Genomic DNA, 18,019 nt, shown 5'->3' on the forward strand with positions numbered 1-18,019 from the left:
TATTACATAGCTTAAAAGCTACAGTGTTGTCAACAAGTCAGTGATGTTACTGTGCCACACTACACAGTAACTGCATTCTACAGGAAGCATCTTTTTAATCCTTCTAGTATTGACTTGATGTTCTTCAAAGGCTAAGTTTCCATGAGTGAAAAAGTGAGAGCAGAAGAAACAATGCCCTAATTTGAGTTAAATGCTTGCTGCTATTTAACTGTTGAATCCTACCATTCTGTTGCCAAGGAAATAAGCCAGCTCCAGCTCAAATTCCATGAAGTCAAAAACGTAAGCACGGTTTTACCATCTCAGCAAGTCCTATTAATTTAAGCTCAGCACTCTGCTAATGAAGCTTGGAGTAGAGTGGCTTAGAGTACATAACACAAGTCTGGCTTGGTCTCCAAAGCATCATAAAAGAATATGCACTAGCTGCAAACAAAAAAATTCCATACAGTTAACTACTTAAGGCCTGATTTTATAGCCAAAAAATGATACAGAACTATTTAAAGGGCATTAAAATAATAAACAACATTTCACACTTCTAAAGCATTATCACACCTGTTGCATACACACTTAAATACCAGAAATATCACCCTGCATTTCATTTAATGTTACACAACAATGTCCTGTTTCTCACCCTGTTTCTGAAACAACTGACTCCCTATAATCTGCTCTTTCACTACATTAAACTTTTTCACAGCATCAGGGAATTAGCAACAAGAGAAAGAGAAAGGGGCTGGGGCAGGAATCAGGTGCAACACTGAAAACCGCTATGGACAATTTTCATATCTGAAATTCTCAGTATTTATTTTGCTTTGAGGCTGCCTTCTTTTCTTTAGTTGTAATGCTTCACTCCTGAGGAACAATGGCAAAAAAAAGACGACATCCATTATCTTTAACCTTGCATTTGGTGCAACAATCAAGTAGCTAACATGCTATCTTTCTTGGATGATGCACTGACAAGTGCACCACCTGCTTACTTTCCTTACTCAATCCATTATAGCTTTGCAATTCAATGCCCTCAAACTACTGGACATTTGTTGCCTCCCACACATTCACCAACCAACCCCAAAGTTTCAGTTCCTGTTTTCAGCAATCTCCCTGAGGATTCTGTCTAAATCTTAAGCAAAGATTTTTTCCTCTTGAAAAGTATGCAGTGCAGGCTTGTACCCACTAGCCACAAGAACTAAAGCCAAATGTATGTTTATACTGTTCTGTTTCTGCTCTATGCATTTGCAAGTTTCTAGCTCATTTTATGAGAGGTCTGGAGAACAAGCCCCATGAGGAGAGGCTGAGGGAGCTGGGGTTGTTTAGCCTGGAGAACAGGAGGCTCAGGAGAGACCTTATTGCTTTCTACAACTACCTGAAGGGAGCTTGAAGACAGGTGGGGGACAGGCAACCAGCAACAGAACAAGAGGACACAGTCTCAAGCTGCACCAGGGGATGTTTAGGCTCGAAGTGAGGACAGAGTTCTTCACAGAAAGAGTAATTGGCCATTGGAATGTGCTGCCCGGGGAGGTGGTGGAGTCACCATCCCTGGAGGTGTTCAAAAAGGGATTGGATGTGGCACTTGGAGCCATGGTCTAGTTGTCAGGTGGTGTTAGATATTAGATAATAGGTTGGACTTGATGATCTCAGAGGTCTTTTCCAACCTGGTTGATTCTGTGGTTCTGTGATATGAATTTTGGAATTTCATGGGAAGTCTAACCATAAGGGAAGCTACATTTCAGGAGAAAGCAGGAGTGAGATTTCACCAATGCCATTCATCTTCAAGTTCTTCATTCTGTTGTATGCCTTCACTCTCCAGCTGTAATTATCTGCCAATAAGTAGGCAATCCTCACAGCCTTATGGTATGCATTTGCAGAAGGTGTTTGTGCAGTACAAAGTTTATTACTGCAAAAATAAGCAAAATCTCTTCCTTCAACTTCAGAAATTTACTTATACTCAAGACACTTGAGTCTGCCATAACAACATATTATTCCTTTGATTTTTAAGGGAAGAGTACACACACCCCAACAGTTAGCATATTTTTCATCTGCCTAGAATCCAGACTTTCATGCTGTAACAATGTAACTTTCAATTTTTTACTGGTTGGAAACTTGGAGTTACTTTCTATTTCAAAGACAGGATGAATGAGGAAATAAGATGCTTCCTGCCCAACACTTCACCAAAGAGGTATGATCTGCCAACATGACTATGAATATATGCTGTTTATCGAAGCATCTCTCTACTGGACACTTCCCACAGAGGTATATGTAGCCACCCTTGCCACAGCAGCATTTCTTCACATCAAACTGACTAATCATAGTATCATAGTATCAGTCAGGGTTGGAAGGGACCACAAGGATCATCTAATTCCAACCCCCCTGCCATGGGCAGGGACACCCCACACTACATCAGCCTGGCCAGAGCCTCATCCAGCCTGGGCTTAAACACCTCCAGGGACGGGGCCTCAACCACCTCCCTGGACAACCCATTCCAGGGCTTCACCACTCTCATGGGGAAGAACTTCCTCCTCACCTCCAGCCTGAATCTCCCCACCTCCAGCTTCATTCCATTCCCCCTAGTCCTATCACTACCTGAGATCCTGAGCAGTCCCTCCCCAGCCTTCCTGTAGGCCCCCTTCAGACACTGGAAGACCACAATTAGGTCACCTCAGAGCCTTCTCTTCTCCAGACTGAACAGCCCCAACTCCTTCAGTCAGTCCTCACAGGAGAGGTGCTCCAGCCCTCTGCTCCTCCTCCTGGCCCTTCTCTGGACACGTTCCAGCACCTCCATATCCCTCTTGTAATAGGGGCTCCAGAACTGGACACAGTACTCCAGGTGGGGTCTCACCAGGGCTGAGCAGAGGGGGAGGATCACTTCCCTTGACCTGCTGGCCACACTTCTCCTGATGCAGCCCAGGATCTGATTGGCTTTGCGGGCTGCAAGTGCACATTGAGAGCTCATGTTGAGCTTTTTGTCCACCAGCACCCCCAAGTCTCTCTCCTCAGGGCTGCTTTCCAGCCAGTTACTGCCCAGCCTGTATTTGTGCCTGGGATTGCCTCGATCAAAGCTCTTTCTGTAACAGTCACTGACAGTACTAGTTCATAATAAATATAGTTAGGCATACTGACTCTTGGGACAACTAACTTCAAAGTGTCCAGGTGAAGTCTTACTACACCTTGCTATAAAATCTTAAGTTTATTCTGGCAGGAATGTTCTCTTCAGATCAAAATAAACAAATAAAGGCTACCTATTATTGCCTAACCCTCAGGATGTTTACACTGTTGAATTCAGCTGCTTTAAATGCAAGATAGAATCAAATATATGACTTGAGCCCACTACCGAAAACAGGCACCTGACAAGGTAATTTTTCTAGTGTTTTTGCAAAACTAACTACTGATTTTTGGTCAAATTAAATAACCAGGCAACAGAAGAGCAAATAGGTTTGAAGGACATGAGCCAGCAGCAGACTGAATGGAATTTTCATTTTTAAAGCATTCATGTTACAGAAAATGCACTTACAGAGGCTAGAAATTCTAGCACCTACCACAAAATAAAACCCCAGCAATACTTCAAAATGCATCACTAACTTCTAATGTATTCTATTCTGCCACAAGATAGTTTTCATCATACAATACATACACAGTAATTGTAAGGAATCAAGAGCAAAATATATTTCATCCTTTCAAGTTTAATACCACTGAAGAGTAAATAATAAAGGGTTTTGAAATGTTTATTCTCACTTAGTGCATCTCTTAACTCAGAACAGGGAAACTGTCCAATTTGAACTTTGAGTCTAAGACATGAGGGCCAAACCACTTGAAAATTACACAACTGTCTACAGCAGACATTAAATTGATCACAAAACAGAGTTAAGATGATCAACCATAAAGGCAGTTCACACAAAGCAACACTAAGTCATTTAGTACAAACAGCTGACATAACATGATGAACCTCCTTTTAGTCTGTCAAGCCTTTCAGGTCAGATAAAAGCTGAAGAATTTGTATACCTACCTTTCTTGTTTTAATGCATATTCTAACATTTTTATTCTTCTCACTAAGTCTTTCTTCAAATTTTCTTGACCCTTTCTTTCCCCTTGTAAAAATGCAATCCGAGCCTGAAAGGCAAGAAAGAGGAAGAGGTTATGGAATTTTTGCCATCCTGTTCCAAAACCAGAACTTTTCTTGCATCTTGAAAGGGAGGGGGGAAAAAAACCAACCTAACCCCACCCACAACAAAACCCCAAAGAAACCAACAAACTTAAGTCGTACTAAAATAGGTACACAGCACACTTGATAGCAACTTAGCTTTAATGTCAGCATAATGAACAGATTAAGAAATGGATACATGAACTGAAATACAGAACTTACAAATCCATTATACAGGAAACAACTATAGCTTATGGCTTCATTTTACTTAGCACTGAAGACAGCTGAAGCATGGAACATGAAGGGAGAATTGGTATTAATGTGCTGTTCTAAACAGGGAAAAAAATGGCCTGCTGTCACACACATTACCTGTGTCAATCACATTACCCATGTAACTGACAAAGAAGCAATGAAGCTTCTTACATGCCTGCTAACCAAGTAGGTAGCAACAAATTCAGCAGAACACACAAGCTCTCAACTAGTATAAAAGGTCTAGTGGACAGCTTTCAAGTATTTGAAAAATGAAGGGAGTATGTTTGAGCAAAAGTAGTCTCTTCATGGCAAAGCACGAAGGGACTACTTTTATTTTGTCCTCTGCAAGCCAAAATCCTAGGGAAGACAAGGGATTTGCACGTATGAATACAACACTTAAATAGTTAACAACATCACTGGATTGGCCATCAATACAGAAAACCATGAACTCTTTGTCCTCATAACTTCAAAAATTGACTGCAGTCATTGGGTAACTAATTAAAGACAAGATTCAATACAAATTTTTGTTTTGGAGACAGATTAAAAAAAGTAGGAGAGTAAAACTGAGACCACATTGCTCTACAGAGCTTAAGATCAATAACACAACTTCATTAGAAAAGGAGGCACAATGAAGAAAAAAACAACCCAGAGCTATAGTTGGCACCTAATCTATCCTTGAACATGTTTTAAAGGGAGTGGTTGTACATTTTCATTACTCTCAATGTTTAGCATCTGAAACAGTTTGACCAGGAGAACAGCATTCTTCTCTCAAGACTAAGTAGTATCACCATTAAAAATTCACCCATCGGCAGTGATTTCAGCCCCTCTGGCCTTACATTCAATGGCAAACCAAACTAAAATGTGTTTTTTTTCACCTTGCATTAGCCATCTACTTATTGAATTAAAATTTAAAATCCCAGTGAAAACAAGGCAATTAGGAGTTAAAAGTCTGTCTTGAAAGCACTCTCAATTAGCCATGCCACTTGGTGAGAAAGAGTGATACAGTCAATAGTGCATGTTAATACAGAAGAAATAAACAAGCAGACTTGTAATGACTGTACAGATACTTCAAGCCAAAAGACAGCTGATTGTGGATCTTGGCCTCTAAAACACTGGGCTCCAAATGGAAGGGGATGAAGGGAGCTGAGCAACAAACTCCAAGCTGCTTAGATTCTAAAAAGTACTACAAAGGATGAGGCTCTGGCCAGGCTGATCTAGTGTGGGGTGTCCCTGCCCATGGCAGGGGGGTTGGAGCTAGATGATCCTTGTGGTCCCTTCCAACCCTGACTGATACTATGATACTACAAAACTGACTCAAGTTGAATTGGAAGTTAACAGACTTCTGGAGAAAACTACAATTATACTTAATTTGCACTCCTCTAGCATCTCAAACAATGATCTCACAATTTCACAAGCCCAACTTAACCAAATTTTCCGTAGTCAAGCATAAAACACACAAGAAGTAAACAGTCACACACAATACTAGGTACTGCCTGGATTTCACACTTTTCAACCAGACAGGTTAATAAGCTAAGTGATTTAAGAAACAGTACACTGCAGAAATGATGTTACAGAAACAAACCCCCCAAAGTCTACCCTACCAAAAAAGTTAACAAATCTTTTATAAACAATAGTGATTGTAACAATCCTCACAAGATCCAAAAGGATGAGCAGAAAAGTTGCCACACAAGAATACACTTGCTACTGTCACATGGCTGAAGTGTAACAAAGTTATCTATGCAGAAGTTGAGATCCTGAGGTTAGAAATACGGGTAATTAACTTAAACACCCTCAATACAAAGCCAAGAAGATGATCATTGTGGAGCTGCTTTATAATTTACATTAATCAGCTTGCTTCCTTAAGTCTTGGAATGAGAGGTGTCAAAACTATCACTTGACACATTCAGTGACTACAAGCCCCAAAAATTAACATACAATTTCCCAGTGTTGACTTCTTAGGAAAGCAGTAAATCTGAGGTTCAATAAAAACAGATAAAGTGAACAGATCAGCGTCCCTCAGGGTTATTGTACCATTGACAAAGGTTATTGTTCCATTGACAAAGAAAAAAGCTTAAAAAATGCTCTCTACATAATACAACCTCCTCAATCCTTAAGATATTCCTTTCCTTTGAAACAATTCTTGGGAGAGATAGATGACTTACAACTATATTGATGACTAAAGACAGACTGGCACTAAAATTGGGAAACAAAAAGGCACAGAACAATTTGGTACTCACCTTTCCTCCCAGTTACAACGGAATTCCTTCCATTGTCTTAAACCAATTTGTAAGTCCCCAGGCTGATACAAAGAGGAGCAATCCTCCTCCTCATATTCCTGTTGCTTCTACTGTGCTGACTTAGCTGCTTCTGCTGACACACATTAGGTCTACTGAGGAAATCAGTCTATTTATTTTTCACTCAGTCACGAATTACATCAGTTTCCTGAGCTTACTCTGCAGAGGCATGGGAGCACTTAAAACTGGCACAAGGGATGCAAACAGGATACTGAAGAAACTGCTCCTTTCAGTCTAAACTGACCATGATATCATAACCTGCATGTCTAGAGCACAAGACTTGCAAAAAAAACCAAGAGTAGAGATTAAGACATTCAAATACAGGACAAATCTTAACTCTTGCAAATTACAAAGTCAATCTAAATGTAGGGTTTTTAAATGTATCAGCAGCACCATTTATAAGAGGGAGAAAATATGTTATTTTACAGAATCTCTAAAGGGCACAGCCTAAAATTACCACAGAAAAGTATAGCCTCTTATGGCTTTAAAAAAACATAAAAGTCAAGTGAATTTGGTTGCTTACATTACAACATTTACAACATTTTCCCTCCCAGACAGGGCTATGCTTCGGATTCTTCAGATGAGCTCAGCCAGGAGCTCCTTCTTTTCAGGGCACATTCCTCCTCCTCTACCATCTTGTCCATTTTAATATTTACAATACCTTCATGGGTCTCTGAGACCCACTCTTTCTACAAAATTCAGTGGCACTTGGTAACTCTGGACTCCATCTACATCTTAGCCTTCAGATGTAAATAAAAGTACCACCACATGAACTTGCCTAGTTTGATTATGAAAGTGAATTCAGGGAGCTCTGAGAAGGAGAGTGACAGCTACTTTGTATTTGTGCAAGGATGCATGAAATAATGCCTGAAACTAGGCAAGATAGAATACAAGGATAAAAGGAATTACTGAACAGCTACTTGAATAGTATGGATTCCACGAAAAAAGAGACTTTTCTGAGGTTAAATAACCACAGAATGCACATATAGAAGGGGGCAAATAAAAATTCTAACATCTAATACTCAACACTCTGTAAACTTCCCATTGTTTTAGTGACACCCTGCATTTCAGACATACATGCACTACATTCTATTTAATCAAGTTAAACATCTTTACACCTACAGAAAGTCTAACCATGTGCTAGCCAGGCAAGTCTTTCACCCAACAAGTGGAGATCAAGGAAGAAACTGAAGTTTCCATTCAATGTTAGGAATAAGTACATCACTGATTATGCTGACACTCCACATCCCTGGCACGCAATTGCGCTGCTTGAACAAAGACTGACAGAAGATTTGAAGTTGTGTGCTAGAGAACTTCTACAAAACTTCAGATTATTACAAGTAACACATTTCACAAAGTTGCTTCTAAAAAATGTATAGAAAAAAATGGGGCTTGGGAAGAAAAAGGAGGCTTTCCCCTTCCTTTTTAAAGGAGCTGGGAACATCCTAAAACTTATTATTGCTCTACATTTCAGAGAGCACTACTCACAACAGCAGCATCAATTATAAAGATGCATTTTATTGCCTCAGCTGCACAGAATAATCTGACTTAAGACAATCCTTATGATGATCAAACACATTCAGGACAAAGGAGGGAAGTTAGTAAAGCCTTTTGGGCAGGTAAAATTGCACGTGGAATCTAAACGTTATTCTATAACCACAGAAAGAATTTCTAGTCCTATTAATAAATCCTGCCATGCAGTATTTAAAATATTCAACTAGTATCTCAAATATGGCAAACCATGCAAATAGTAAAAAGCAGCACAAAACCTGAATGGGTTAATCATGTAAGACTGATTAAAGGACTTACACTGTTGAAACACTAACACTGTCCTACACAAGGCAAACAAGCAAATCCTAACAGAGTTACCAAAACAGGAACACGTTCTATGAGCGAGCTGACGTTCTTTCCATTTCAGCTGAAACACTCTGAAGAGATTCAACTGTATGCAAAGCAATGCCAGCTGCAATGCTTGTGTTTTGTTTTTCTAAAGTTCATTGATAAGGAAGGAAGGAAAGGCCTGCAGAATTTTTGAAAGAAGTGCCGTACACCGCAGTAGCCTGGGCGCACACACAGAGCACGCAGCAGTGCACACTTATCCGACTGGGGCATGACACAGAACTCAAACAAGAGTAAGATTAGCTTTTAAAAGTTTGGGTTTATCACATGATCATTATCACACAACAAGCCTAACTAGTTCCACTTTTAAATGGTTATTATGCTGAAGTAGAACACTGAGCTGAAAGCTAAAATAACACTGAGGAGGTGGAAGATTTAACTCCATTTAAGAGTGGATATAGCAGTGTAACTACTGATGTTCTAGTTCCCATTCACAAAAGGGAAGCTGAATGTAAGAAGAGAAGCCCTCTCCTTCTGTTTTCAATAGTCTGAAACAAGGAAGAAGTTCTACACAGAGAGTGATTGCCCATTGGAATGGCCTGCCCAGGGAGGTGGTGGAGTCACCGTCATTGGAGGTGTTCAGGAGGAGACTTGATGGGGTGCTTGGTGCCATGGGTTAGCTGTTTGGGTGGGTTGGACACAATGATCTTGAAGGTCTCTTCCAACCTGGTTTGGTTTATTCTAAATAAAGGTTTATTCTAAATTAAGGTTCATCTCATTGAGAACAGCTAAACCACCACCTATATAAAAGCAGGAAGCATTTAGAAGAGTTTTAGTGGATCCTTAGACTTGATTAGGCCTACACATTAAAATTAATCCTTAAACTGTCAACTAAGGACTAAAATAAGATCTCTCAACTACTTTAAATTAAAAAAAAAAAAAAAAAAAAGCCAAAAATCAAGTTTTGTTTTGTAAATTACAGTCTCAAGATTCTCTCTAGCAAGCTGCACAGTGAGATAGGTGACACCAGTCGTATCAGGATGATACATACTTCAAAGACATACCACTTTTAACGATCCTGGAGAATAAAAAATACTTGGAAGACTAATTAGAGACATCAGCTCTTTTATGTTATCAGAAAACCTTAATTTCATACAGTAATTCTAAGTTAAAGACATAGAAAATTTCTTTCAGCAAGTAATTACCCTAGTGTACATCTGAACGTTATCTTTACTATCAGTTAAGCAACAGGTCAGTAACTACTGCACTTGAAGTAGCAATGGCATTATTAAGTTGCCTGAAGGTTCTCTGTTTTACAGATCTTTTTGGTTTAAGCTGATGTTCACTTCCTGCTCCTCAACTGAGACATTTCTTCAAAGCCTCATCACTTTCTGATCACTTTTCAAAAGCAAATTCTAACCACTACACAAGTGACATCCTTGAGCAACTGTCCCACAAGAGTGGTAGACACTAGAAACCCAGCTAGCTCTAAGGCGCAATCTAGCAGGTTCATGACACAAATGACAGATACAAGAGAACTGCTCATTCTCAAGTCCCCTTCAGTCCAGCAATGCATATGGCAAAGACCAGGCTTGCAAAACTCTCTCCTTCCCCCAAACCTGTCCACTACCACCAAATCACCTCCAGTCAGATTCTGAAGTTTGCTTCTTTTCATTACAGGGCCAAGTACTGTCAAGTTTTATCGGCTTCTTTCAACAGCTGACAGAAAGTCCAGCCTTCAATTATTTCCTCTTCTATGCTAGGATGAAACCTCTAACATAGCTTAAACTCAGTATCACACTGCTTTCATTCTGTCACTATTCCTTGCTAGGAGTTTTTTCATTGCATCATTTTCTCATGCTAAGATTTTTATAGTCACTCTCCTAACCAACTCTAGAGTATCAAAACTAATACAATTCATGTATGTGTTTTTAAAGACTAACTCTCTAAAATTCACGGTATGGAAACTAAGTAAACCGATTCAAGACTTCTATCCAGTACAGAAGCCAGCAGCAAGGACAGGGGGGAAAAAAAGTCAGTTGAGACTACAATTAGCGAAAAAAATATTAGAAGCCACTAAAAGCAATGGATTCAAACTCTCCTACAAAGAGCATTCTCCTCAAAGACTACAAGGTAGATGACTAAGAACCTGAAACTAAACAAACATGCCTCACAATCGCATTATCCACCAACCATCCTTGTACTCCAGTGCTCTTTGTGCAACAGCCTTCTGAAATTTTGTTTTGGTTAAAAACTTACAAAACACTGAGCACAGCTTAATTCATAAGCAAGTTGTTCTTTTCTATTCCAATCCCAAAGGCAATTCTTCAGAAAAGAGAGGTCCTGCGTAGGCATTTTTAGAACTGTCTTCTTCCTGGAAGAAGATTCAGGTCTCTAAGGCTGAATTATTACATTAACTCCAGGAAAAGTGAAATTAACCTGGCCATTATCATCAATACAGTGTAAGAGAATGACTAAAATGCTCCATGCTAGTGTCAGAGTATCAGCCACTGACCCCATGTGCCAGCTCTCCAACTCCCCACACAATTCTGACAGGTTCTGCCAAGTATCTTATTTTAGCATCATTGAAGACTCTTCAACTAGCAAATCTGCATTTTCCTTTGACCTCACACAGAAATGAAGCAGACCCAAGATTGAGAAAATTTTACCTGCAAGCTCTTTTACAGCCACAATAATTCTTTAATCAACTGACAGTTAACAGAAATGCTTGGAGATACGAGAACACATCCAAATTATTCTGTCTTCACCAATATCAATCTACTTCTGAGAAACTACAATCTTTCAACTCACTCAAGGTAATTAAACAGCCAAGTAAAACAAACAGCCAATTTCTTACTACTTATAAACATTTATTATTCAACACTTACTATTCCTTTAGCAGGTTGAATAATCTACAAAACAAGTCTGAGCACAAGCTCCTAAGACTCTGAGGCAACCATGTTTCTAATAAGAATGTGAGAAAGTTTAACATTTGGCAGAGTTAAGTTCTCTTTACAATTTGGACTACTTGAAAACACAAGAATCCTTCCTCAAGAAAGTACATACTTCCTGAAGACCAAGCCAAAAAAAAATCCCAACCTAAGAACCCTCCATCTATTTTCTTGACCGAATTACTGGGGGGTTTTAATTTGTTTCACATCAGTTTTTCCAATAAATAATGTAAGACTATTAGTGTCCATATGCCTTCTACACACACACACACCAAGTTAATAGAGATGTTCAAAGAATGTTTCCTATCAGCATATGGTCATTTTCAACAGGTCCACAGAAAACTGCAAGAACTGATATTAGGCAGTTGACTTTGCCAATCCAGTGTGGAGAGTGCCAAAACTGAACAGGAACTACAGCCTGTATTCATCACCAGTCAGTGATTCATTAATCAAATCACCTAGCAGACCTCTGGCACAGTATATTCACAACAGCATAAACATGCACGCTAGCTTTTGTTAAGGCTGGTGAGAGGCCTTGAGCACAAGCCCTATGAGGAGAGGCTGAGGGAGCTGGGATTGTTTGGCCTGGAGAAGAGGAGGCTCAGGGGAGACCTCATTGCTCTCTACAACTACCTGAAGGGTGGTTGTAGCCAGGAAGGGGTTGGTCTCTCTAGCAACCAGCACCAGAACAAGAGGACACAATCTCAAGTTGCACCAGGGGAAGTTTAGGCTGGAGGTGAGGAGAAAGTTCTTCACTGCAAGAGTTGTTAGCCGTTGGAATGTGCTGCCCAGGGAGGTGGTGGAGTCACCGTCCCTGGAGCTGTTCAAGAGGGGATTGGACGTGGCACTTGGTGCCATGGTCTAGTCATGAGGTCTGTGGTAACAGGTTGGACTTGATCTTTGAGGTCTCTTCCAACCTTGGTGATACCGTGAAGCGGACTGCTGCTGAAAATCTCCCAAATTTCTTTATTATTTAACGTAGCAGAGCTCGAAAGCATCTACCTACACAAACCAGTTTCCTTAACATGTCTTTCACGGACCCAGTACTTTCATGGTCTCAACAGGTTTTATGAAATGACACAACCATTTACAAAAATCTTGGGCAGAGAGGGCATCCTAAGTGTTCCGTGATTTTACAGATTCAATGATTCATCTTTTCTTTGCCACACAGCGCATCAGGAAAATAACATTCTTTTCATGGTTGAAAATAAACTCCTATTAGACCACCACTTCTTGAGAAATGGGTGAAGGTTTGCATTTTTACAATCAATCAAGTGTCTGTATTTTCTAAATATCCACAGTACTACTGCAACACCAACAGCAAAAGTTGGACTATTGCCAAAAAAATCAGCTACCAAACTGTGAGTGCTCCCTCCCCCAGTTAACAAGACTGTCTGCAGTCTATCCTGTGCAATCTTTGTATTATGGAAGATTTTGTACATTATTCCAGTATGAAATGTTTAAAGGAAGCAAAGCTCATGAGCCCAACAGACTAATGTTTGTGGACAAGACAAAGCTCGCTCATCAGGCTTGACAGGCAACAGCAAAATATGCTGTAAGCATAAATTACATTGGGTTTTAACCCCTTGAGCAATACTCTGGACACCACAGCACAACAATTTGGAAAACATGCAGCACTATCAGAGATAGCAGTTTATCCATGTTCTACATAGAGCAGCACAAAAACAATCCCTAAAAAAATTCTCACTCCACTCTGAAGTATTTTTAAGTGCAGATCCAAACTCTCACAAATAGAACTCTCACAAATAGAATAGACTAGACTAGACTAGACCGGAAGAGACCTTCAAGATCATCGTGTGCAACCTATCATCCAACACCACCCAACCAACTAACCCATGCAACCAAGCACCCTGTCAAGTCTCCTCCTGAACATCTCCAGTGACGGCGACTCCACCACCTCCCCAGGCAGCCCATTCCAATGGGCAATCACTCTCTCTGTGTAAAACTTCCTCCTGACCTCCAGCCTGAGACTGTGTCCTTTTGTTCTGGTGCTGGCTGCCTGGGAGAAGACACCAACCTCTGCCTGTCTACAAGCCCCCTTCAGGTAGTTGTAGACAGCAATAAGGTCATTCCTGAATCTCCTCTTCTCCAGGCTAAGCAGCCCCAGCTCCCTCAGTCTCTCCTCATAGGGCTTGTGTTCCAAGCCCCTCACTAACTTCGTTGCCCTTCTCTGGACTCGTTCCAGAAAGTCAACCTCCTTCCTAAACTGAGAGGCCCAGAACTGGACACAGTACTCAAGGTGTGGCCTAACCAGTGCAGTGTACAGGGGCAGAATGACCTCTCTGCTCCTGCTGGCCACACTGTCAGACTCAAAATGCCAGTATCTTCTTTCTATGCTATTGAAACACAGAGATGAGAGTGTTATATGACAGGTCTGCAATTTGCACACAATGCCATGTTAATAGTTAGAACTTGCAGCACAAACTGATTGCAAAACACAGACTAAAGTGCAATGCAACCAGAGCAACAATGAGAGACCTTCTTAAAGAAAGGCCAGGATTATTTTGCAATTGGGAGTCTCAGAATTTAGTCTGCAAAGACTCTGGTCCATTCTTATAATGTTCATATTTCAAGAGCAGCTTCTAGCCCCAAAGAAATAAATTAAACAACCCCACAAAAAATTACTGAACTATTGTACTTCAATATTGGCTACCAGTAATCCAGTTAGGCCTCTATTTTAGCTCATAAAGGAAAAGATCATTGCCTTTCTTAGCAGAAACTAGCTATGTTTAATATATTTCATTGTTACAGTACAGATAGCACTGCCTTCATTTTCATTGAAGACAGCCATTCAATACTGTGAATATGCAAGATTAATCTACAGTACTCTCATGATCAAATTCCTGCTTACTACTGCAGTTTTCTCTGTAACTGGATTAGAAAACACAAAGCCAAAGCGATACTGAAAACAAGCAAGCTATGCCTGTGTATGGCTGTATGTACTTATATTCATACACATGTCCTACTGGAATGTAACTTGGAGAATATGCTTTTACTGGCCAAAGCAGACAATATATGTAATTTTTTTTTCAATCATATAATTAAGAGATTTATGTGACTCAAAGTCAAGGTGCTGGAGTCTTCATTTTATAAAAGAGCAGTGCAGTCCACTGGAAACACATCTACAATTCCTCTGTGCTCCAGGGGGGAAACAAGAGTCTTCTAGTTTCTCTAATAACACAACTGGAGTAGGGGAACATAGGAAAGCAAGTTTTCAAACTAACAATTAAGTAAACAAAATTGAGTTAAATGACAAGAAGATCCATTAAAATAAGCTGATATATAGACAGACTACATTTAATTCAGTTACCTTTGTACTCAAATGTCTGACTTAGGATTTTAAAAAACTAAACACCCACACAATTAAAAAGTGTGGAAAAACCAAACTTAACAGCAGTAGACTACACTACAGAGTAGTAGATGGCTTGTTGTGAATTAATTCATACTTTGTGTCTTCATGTAGAAAGGACTGGTCATTTTTCACTGTCATGGGGTCTGTGTTGATAGGTTGGACTGGATGATCCTCAAGGTCTCTTCCAATCTTAGTTATACTGTGATACAAATTCAGTGTGGTTGATACTTGTTGCCCAATTATTTCTTTGGCTGTTCTACAAAAACCCAAACAACACACAAACAAAACCCAAAACAAGCACATGTATCTGTCACAATACCTACACCCCCTCCTTGGGATTGTGTTCATTTTTTAAGGTGAAGATCCAGACTGCTGTGTCATACCTCTTGAACTAAGCAATTTTCAACTTCAAATTAAAAAGCAGCTGAATCCATCTGAAGCCCAGTAAGCCACATAAAGGCCATCTCGTATACATTTTTGATCAGCTAACGAGATTGAATTCTAAAGGGATCACTCTTTAACATGTTCTTTCCAACCATGAAATTGGTTGTATGTCAAATTCTCAGCCTTCTTTTCAAAATCACTATTAAAGAATGGGACATGATATCGCAATGTTGACCTTGCCAGTTCTGCACAGGTCACAAGACAGAGAGAAATCAGTTCCCTATTTCTGTATTTATAGCTCCCACTTAAAAAGCCACAGATCATTCAGGGGGGTTATGAATTTCTTTTAGCAGGAAACCCACAGCAATCCTACAGGAAATCAACTCAGCAAGTTTATTTCAGCATAGAGTCTCCCTGGGATGCAGTTTTTCATACTGTCACTATCATCTGTGTTTTCTACATGTCTCCTAAATGCTTGAACCTTGCAAGTCACATCTTTCAGAAACCAAAAGCCAGCTACACACCTCAGCCCATTTCTATCAAAACAGATTCATGCACAGACTTTTAAAACAGCTGGGCATTTTTTGGAACATATCTAAGCTAGGGGAAAAAAAACCCACAACTGTTCCAAGAAGGTCACCACTACAAACAGTAAGGCTAATTACATACCAATGGTAACACCAAAACACAGTATTTGAATTTGGTATGATTAAAAATATCTTTACTGTCAACATCAATCTACTGCTGCCTTACTCTATTAAGATGAAATTACATCATTAGGTTACATAGCTAATAATCTAGTGCCTCAGTTAGAGCTTCATTAAAAGCTTAATACTAAACAGAACCAAGAACATTAAGCTCATTGGCTTGATTATTACCAGTTGCTGTAGTACAAGAGCACAGAAAATAGAGTGAACACACTTTGTAGTGTGGCAGGTCTTTACAATCACTACAGAGTGGAACGGGAAGGAACAATCACAGCATGGTAAACATCTTCAAGAATATACTTAGGAATACACAAGGGGAAAGTGTAATCTGCAGCAGGCTCTGAACACTGACCTGAAATGACTGAGACTGTTTTAGTGATGAACAACACTCATGTCAATGTGCATCAGCTGCAGGTCAGTAGCACACACTACTAAGGAAGAGAAAAAAGCAAAAACTACTAAAGCATTACAACTAGAATATAAGAAGCCATCTATATATACACAAAAGGAGAGTATTACAGAGCTTTAAGAGCTTTACATCATTAAGGTGATGCTGACATTGAATACAATCAAGTTCATGGAAACAGAAGTTATGAAAACCAAGAGAGAGTTAAAATACAAGTGTATAACAAAGTGTTTTAAAAGAGGCATCACAGGAAGATGACAGGGAAGAGTTCCTGTGCACATCTTAAATGCTAATTTAGGCTCCTGGATCAGAATAGTGCCAGTGGCCTGGAATTTACACCACTTTATCACAGTTAAAATAGCCAGCAGTCCTGCCTTCAACAAACTCAACTGCACAACTCTTGCTGAAGCTATGAAACAGAATAGGTCATAAAATTTGTAAACACATCTACATGTTCTTAAACACTTCAGAGAATTCTGACTGTCTAAGCAGGATCTTTTCCCTTCCCAGCATCTCAGGGTATATCCTAGGATTCTGCTCCTGCACCTCAGGGTCCAGGAGCTAAATCAGCTTATCCTCAAAGAAAGAAAACAAACAATTCTAGTTTCACAACTCTTGAATCACCCAGTGTTTTTATTGAAGGAGTTAAATTCCTCTGGCTTGTTACTACTACTTATTCTCTAGTTTGATATACTCTGATATCTGAAATACAAGCTGTCTGCTACAAAACTCAGTATCAAGCAAAAGACTGTAGTATTCACCTAGAAAGCTGTATGTTGAGATTAAAATTAATTTACATATGCAAACTGCAGTTATGAGTTAGAATACTAGAACAAAGCATTCTCCAGCTTCCTGCAGTGGTCACTGGTATAAAGCCAAGTGGTTTTATTTGTTTGGGTGGCTTTTTTGTTGGTTTGGGGTTTGCTGGGTTTTTTTGCTTTCAGTTTTTGGTTTGCTTGTTTGTTTTTAAAGCAATGTTGTAGGAACATCAGTCTCAAATCTGGTAGCACGTAAGTAGCAACCACATTTTGGGTGAAGAGACCCAGATGAACAAAGAAAAAAACTTTACAGCAAAAGTGCCATTAACAACAAAGATAAACAACGTCAGGCATCTAGAGTTTCTGATGGTCATTCCCTATTTCACAATGATTTTAACCAGCATTCTGAGCAGCAGTTTCTTTAGAATGTTACAGCCAATATATGCAGGGGGTTTCAACAAAAATACAAACATGCACAATATATTCCAAAAGGCTAAGAATGCACTTCATCTCTCAGTAACATTAAGTGGAATTTATTCTGAAGCCACGTAAAAATAGTTTTTTGCCCTTAATTACTAACAGCAGGGTACAGCTGATCATCCATTTTTATAAAAACCCCACAGTGGCACAAAAAGAAACCCCTACAGACTGCTTGAATTCATGCTATACATTCAGAGCTGGTCCCAAAGAACAACCAACTTCATAATTAGCTCTTAGTATCTGTTGAAGTTGCACAGAGGAAGGCAGAAGATATCATGAAACTCAACATCCTGCTGAGCTGTTGCTCAGGATAATTCAAGAACAATCTGAGTGACAAAAAGTAACAACCAGGTATCACAGAACCACAGAATCAACTAGGTTGGAAAAGACCTCAGAGAGCATCAAGTCCAACTTATTATCAAATATCTAAGACTACCTGACAACTAAAC

At 39.7% G+C, this 18,019-nt stretch overlaps 1 protein-coding gene across 4 annotated transcripts in view; it reads right to left on the minus strand.

The window, feature by feature from the left end:
* STRN3 (striatin 3) overlaps nt 1-18,019 on the minus strand; it is a 65,381-nt gene that overhangs the window by 39,772 nt on the left and 7,590 nt on the right. For all 4 annotated transcript variants that reach the window (XM_068160318.1, XM_068160315.1, XM_068160316.1 and 1 more), the window contains exon 2: nt 3,992-4,095. In XM_068160318.1, the coding sequence (XP_068016419.1) occupies nt 3,992-4,095 (104 nt within the window). The remainder of the gene's footprint in view (nt 1-3,991; nt 4,096-18,019) is intronic.

This window comes from Melanerpes formicivorus, unplaced genomic scaffold, assembly GCF_026170545.1.
Source record: "Melanerpes formicivorus ecotype bairdi unplaced genomic scaffold, bMelFor1.0.p_v2 SCAF_49, whole genome shotgun sequence".
Classification (NCBI taxonomy): Eukaryota; Metazoa; Chordata; class Aves; order Piciformes; family Picidae; genus Melanerpes; species Melanerpes formicivorus.